Below are 6,253 nucleotides of genomic sequence, written 5' to 3'. Positions count from 1 at the left end.
TTTGTAGTCAAGACAAATTATGTAATGATTAACAAGTATGTAGTACAAAAACCATTCCAATACACATCTCTATCATCATCATAGGTATACATTTTATGGTTCAATAAAAAGCCTAAAGAGACCAAACACGTTTTGTTGTGAACAAACTCATATAACAAGAAGTTAAATAACAATAAACCAAACAAGTCAATTATGGTATGGTTTGGCCTAATATTGACTTTAGTGGTCCAACTGCTTGCTAGGCTGCCATGGAAAACTAAAGCAACATGATTAAATGGCAGACATGTGGTCACCAAGCACATGCCATAGATTCCTTTCTACCACATGCTTTGTCACATCTCTTTTATTTCAACTCAAACCAATAATTTTACAACCACTCAAACCACACATGTAAATACAGCTATACCCATTTGGGTTGGTCATCCAAATACACTAACAAAAAAAAAAAAAGAAAAAAAAAAAAAGAAACATAACCCGAATCAACATTAGCATAAAGCAAACCACAAACCGAAAAACAAAAACAAGGGTGGTATGTCATGTTAGAATCAAATAAACTTGTTAATTAATAAGATACTAACTAAAAATGACGATTTAGTTCACGGAAATTAGAGGGTTTGGTGACACTGAGGATGCTAAGGCCGCAGTACACTGAAGGTGGCGAGGGCAGGTCGTGAGGTGATCGTTCGTGAGGCCCGCGGCTTGCATGAAAGAGTGGATGACTGTCGGCCCCACTTGTCGGAATCCTCTCTTCACCATGTCTTTGCTTATGGCTTCAGCTTTTGATGTTTTTACTGGCATCTTGTGACTTGACTTGTATTGTGTTGTGATTGGTTTATGGTTCACAAATCCCCATATATAGTTGTCAAATGACCCGAACGCCTTCTTGGTCTGTCATTAGATTAATTTAATATCAAATTGAGTTAAAAACACCTCCTAATTATTCTTAATTAAAAAACTGATTAATCATTGTACCTCAAGAATAGATTTAGAGTTGTCAACGACACCGCGGACAAGACTAACTTCAATGCCATGTTCGCTACTGATTGATTGTATTTTCTTCTCCGAATATTTTGACACGGTCTCTGCATCAAATCCCGAAAAAGCTTCCCTGCAAATAATTTTAAATCCCTGATTGTCAAACATTATTATTTTATTTTGTTTTCACGACCGGACCGGACCAGGAACCAAACACCTATCCGGTCCGGTTATTCCTAATTCCTCTTTAAACCGTTTCCGTTTGAACCGGTGTAGGTGGTGGGATCGAATTTCAAATGTTTTTCTTTCGAAATCTCATTAAATGTATCAATTAAACCATCTCCAATGAAAGATCAAAATTCTAACAAAATACATTGCATTGGGTTTAATCTTAGTATTTCACACACTGTGTTTTAGTTAACTCTTCATATTTTTACTAAACTTACTAATTCACGTCAAAACAAAAACTATATTTTATTTTAGAGTAAATTGCCATTTTAGTCCATGAGGTTTGGTCCAAATTGTCATTTTAGTTCAAATAGTTTTTTTTTCTCATCTGGTCCCTGACTTTTCCATTTTCTTGCCATTTTGATTACATTGCCTAACTCAGTCTAAAAATCTGGTTATAACTAGGGGTATTTTTGGCATAACTGTTGTGTAGTGATAACCAGGGGTAGTTTACAACATAATTTATAAAACTCATAATAACTTAATGCCAAAAATACCCCTGATTATAACCTAGTTTTTAGACTAAGTTAGACAATGTGATTAAAATAGCAAGAAAAATGAAAAGTCAGGGACCCAGAGGAGGAAAAAAAACTATTTGGACTAAATTGAGAATTTGGACAAAAACTCAGGGACTTAAAATGACAATTTACTCTTTATTTTAAATTAAGGACGTCACTCAATTCTTAGTAAAGAGTTACCTAAATTGCCCCCTCTTCTTCAAAACAGATGTCCAATCTGATCCAACTTGAGCACCAGTTAGCACCAATAATTCGAACAACAACCTTCACAACCACAATCAAACCCATAAACAAAAAGTCAGTTTGGATCAAAAAAAGGTACAGTAATAACCACAAGTTTCGGGTGCTTACTTATCATCATGAGCAGGAACCCCCCATTCATGGTCATGGTAAGCAACATAAATCGGATCTATCAAACAAAAACAGAATTTAATTAGCACAAAAATGATACAACATATTAAACACAAATTCGACGGAATCTGACCTGAATTGGGAGTTATAAAACTACAGCGTTTCTCCTCTCTAACACCAGCGAAAGTGTAGGATGTTAGGTTGGTGCAGCTGCTATCATATTTCGCAGATTTAGATCTACCATAATGAGCAATTTTCATCTTCCTCTGAACCTGCATGACAGCTACCTGCTCTCTCCTAGCAGCAGCAATACTCCCAGGTATTGATGCAGATGAGTACTTGGTACTAGTGGCAGTATCCGCAGATGGGTCACCAGTGACATTACACTTTTTGTATTTCTTAGCGAGTTTGGTGGTTGAGCATTTGGTAGGGAGTGGTAGTAGGAGCTTGTCGGAGCTAGTATTCATCATGTCTCGTTTAACTGCGGGTTGTCGTGGGGATTTTAGCTTCGGGGAGAGTGGAGGTTGGTTAGATTTGGTTGGAGATGGAATCATAGTAATGGATTTTGGGAGGGAGAGTGTTTTTTTGAGTGAACGTCGTTCCAAGAGTGGAGGAGACTTTCGGTTGGGTGTGGCCGGCTGGAGTACGGGCCGGCCGTTGATGTCCGACACGGTTGCGGTGGCGTCATTTGATTGTACAAGTTTGGTGTCTGAAGAACACATGATTGATGAATGCACAAGGAAAGTTGTGTGTATGTGTTGAAGGAAGGGTTTGCTATGGATGAGATGGTGTTTATTTATACTCAAAAGTAACATGAGGAGGATAGGGGTAGGGTGGGTGAATACATATAATTTGTACCAACGTATATTATGCTGTCATGTTTTCTTATATAAATATATATATATTTTGAATTAAATTCTTTTGAATGACACTACACTAAAAATGTACACATTGTGGTTTATACATATCAAAAACAACTAAACGTTTTAGGATTGTAATTAGTTGGGTCGGGTCAGGTGTGGTCAACTCTCACAAGATTGGATGGGTGCAACTTATCACCAAGACGGCTTAGAGTTTCCTCAACCGATACACACCTTTATCGTCGTATATTGCTCATAATTTTCTGTTTCGATTGTTAGTGCTCGACATCTCTCTTGCACTCATCTTAAAACATACTTGAAATATTCTATACCTTACTACACTTTTAAAAATTTCATATTTTTAATATTGCAATTCTTAACACCTTTTAACATTATGTCTTCTAAAATTATATAATACTAGATTTATTATTGTTGTCGCGTTGCAACGAACTTCTTTTATTATTTAGTCTATGTTTACATGTGTTTTGAAATCACTATAAGCGCGTTGCGCACGGAACCGCTAATAAGAATAAAAAGAAAACGTAGAAAAAAACACTAAAAGATAACCGGAAGAAAATCAACTAAAAAAGTTGTATGGTAATGATTTTGTTCATATGAAACTCATGCTCAGAGATAAGCAAATGGTATTGGTACCAGTACCGAATTTCCCGAACCGAAAGATCTTAAATACCAATTCGGTACCAACTTTTGGCGTTCCTGATAGCGGTTCGCTACCGACTTTTACCTTCATATACCGGTACCGTAATAGGTATTTTCAGTACCAGTACCGATTCGGTATCAGTTGGCACCGACTTCATCCCTACCCCTAGAACCAAAAAAAGAAAGAAAACCAACAAAAAAAAGTTGTACAATACCTTTGTTGTTCGTACGGTACCCGTGATCAGGGATAGGCAAATGGTACCGAGTAGCATTTGTCCCACCCCATGATAAAAAAAAAAAAAAAAAAAAAAAAAAAAAAAAACTCATTAAAGTTAAGAAAAATAATAAAAAAATAATTATTAATACATATATAATGATAAAAGTGTTTAAAAAGTATATGTAGGGGTAGGGACGCTCCACTAGTGATGAAATTTCATCACTCACAAAATCCAATCAATTTCATCATAGTTAATGGACAAGAGATCAATTTTGTGTAATCGACAAGTTTTACCTAATATTCTACTCGTCACAAACCCACAAAATTTCTCATCGAATTTCACTTTTTTAGTCATCCATAAATCAGCATGTGTTTTTTATAGCAAATTAATTTTTTGTGTATCGGTTATTGTTTAAAACTAATAAGTTATTAGTTAAAACTAATCAATTATTAATAATTAGTATAAGTTGGACTAGATAAAAGCAAAGATGTGGATGTGATGTTGGGGGGTGGGGAAATGGTAACATGGAGGGATCGGGGTGTGCCATACTTCCTAGGCAACTTATCTTCTTTCTAACATGCCTTTATGAGAATGACACTTCCCCAACACCTTTACCTTTTTCATGTGCGTTGGTCGTCAAATGATACAATTATCACTAAAAATTTATTCATAAGTTGTAATAAAAGGTTCAATTCATCATACTATAACGAACATTCTTGTTAGCATTTATGACTAATAATGTTTTAAGCATATACATAAAATGAAAATAATGTTATTTTCAAGCCATGTGATTATTTATCCTTAAATAATTGAGATGAAATAATACATCTTTATTCAATGTTCTATCCTCTCTTGCCCTACAAAAGTTTTTGTTGTGTTCTTGAAGATAAGTATTTTACAAGGGGAGCGAATTTAAAAGCCAAATCTTAGAAATGCTTTGTTGTTATAAGCAAGCAGCAAGCTTGACTCAGTCTGTCACAACTAAATGTAAATCTAAATTCTAGTTATGTAATCAACATAAGCCAAAAACTAAGTCAATGGCTTTTCTATGTGGGAGTGATTTGTATACCATGCATAAACCACTAAGATACAATACAATTATCTTATAGTATAACATCTGGGCCCTTGAAGGTTTATACATTAGTAGCTATTTAGTATTGTGGGTTAGATGTTAGTTGGTTGTTTTGGGCTTGTATGTGGACTTGGTGGGGGCGATTTGGGCTTAGGGTTTAGGGGGAGTTGTGGGCTCAACTCCCCTATAAATACATGTTTAGTTATCATTGTTTAGGTTGTTGATTCTAAGTATTTTGCAGCAAACTTGTATTAGACAATTACATTGTATGCAAGTTAAGCTTTTGGTGTTATCATTCTATTCATCTTACTTTCTTGTGTTTATTATTGAATCAACTTTAATTGTGTGATTCCGCCACCAATCAAACTAGTTGTGATATCGTTGTTTGATCTGATTCCGGGACTTACAATTGGTATCAGAGCCCGTTGAACCTGTTTCTAGGCTCAGATCGATAACACACTAATTTTGGTTTGTTTTCGGAAGTCTTGGGTTGCTATGTTTGAAGTCTGCTTTGAAGAACAGTCAATTTCGAATACTTTGCTGCTGATTCGGATTATCTGCTGCTGATTTCGGATAATCGAAAAGGGATTTTGGATAAAGTATTTGAAGATTATTTGAAGATTGCCGTTTAGCTGCTGGTGTTTTCAAATAATTCTTGAAGATCTGCTTGGAGGATTTCAGAAAGTTCGTTGGAGGATTTTTTGGGATTTTGGTTACCAAGATTATCAGATTTCAAGATATCTTAAAAAAATTTCGAATATATCAGGATCCTTAATATTTCGGAATTTTGTTATTTGACATATTCTGTTTTGCGGGATTTCGTATACACTGTTTCGAAAAGGGGATTTCGAGTGACATCATTTCGGATAGCTGCTGTTTCGAACAACAAAATCATTTCAGATAACTCACTGTTTCGAATAACATCATCAGTTCGGATAGCCACTGTTTCGAATAAGATCATCATTTCGGAGAGCCACTTTTTCGAACGTGATCACTGATTCGAAAAGGGTTTTGAGATCTACTGTTTTAAATAGTTGCTGAAGTTTTCGAACAGATTATTGTTTTGAGAAGACTACTGCTCTGAAATTGCTGGTTTTCAAATTTGGACTGTTTCGAATTTCAGGACTGTTAACAATTTTTTAAATATATATAAATTATATTATTTGGTAATTTAAAAATGAAGAACACAAACGGACTGATGACTGCTACAGACCTTACAAATGCTACCCTGGCTGCCATCCAAACTCAAACTTTGGCTCTTCATCAAGAATTGGATCAAATCAACAAATGGGCTGATGACTGCTACGGACCTTACAAATGCTACCCTGGCTGCCATCCAAACTCAAACTTTGGCTCTTCCCCAAGAATTGG

At 35.5% G+C, this 6,253-nt stretch overlaps 1 protein-coding gene across 1 annotated transcript; it reads right to left on the bottom strand.

Moving 5' to 3' along the window:
- Positions 1–286: 286 nt before the first annotated feature.
- LOC110895514 lies at positions 287–2,929 on the bottom strand. Its single transcript, XM_022142839.2, has 5 exons — positions 2,206–2,929; positions 2,073–2,130; positions 1,902–1,985; positions 973–1,108; positions 287–888 (listed from the first exon to the last, which is right to left on the bottom strand). The coding sequence occupies exons 1-5, from the start codon at positions 2,885–2,887 to the stop codon at positions 592–594; spliced, it is 1,257 nt and encodes a 418-aa protein (XP_021998531.1). The 5' UTR covers positions 2,888–2,929; the 3' UTR covers positions 287–591.
- Between the last annotated feature and the right edge of the window lie 3,324 nt (positions 2,930–6,253).

The sequence above is a fragment of the Helianthus annuus genome, chromosome 12 (genome assembly GCF_002127325.2).
Source record: "Helianthus annuus cultivar XRQ/B chromosome 12, HanXRQr2.0-SUNRISE, whole genome shotgun sequence".
Lineage (NCBI taxonomy): Eukaryota > Viridiplantae > Streptophyta > Magnoliopsida > Asterales > Asteraceae > Helianthus > Helianthus annuus.
This window is presented reverse-complemented; position numbering and strand designations above follow the sequence as displayed.

Coding starts and splice junctions, on each gene's coding strand:
- LOC110895514 (XM_022142839.2), bottom strand. CDS start 2,887: ATGTTACTTTTGAGTATAAATAAACACCATCTCATCCATAGCAAACCC. Junction 1,986..2,072: donor GTTCCTGCTCATGATGATAA/GTAAGCACCCGA, acceptor GTGGTTGTGAAG/GTTGTTGTTCGAATTATTGG. Junction 889..972: donor ACTCTAAATCTATTCTTGAG/GTACAATGATTA, acceptor ATCTAATGACAG/ACCAAGAAGGCGTTCGGGTC.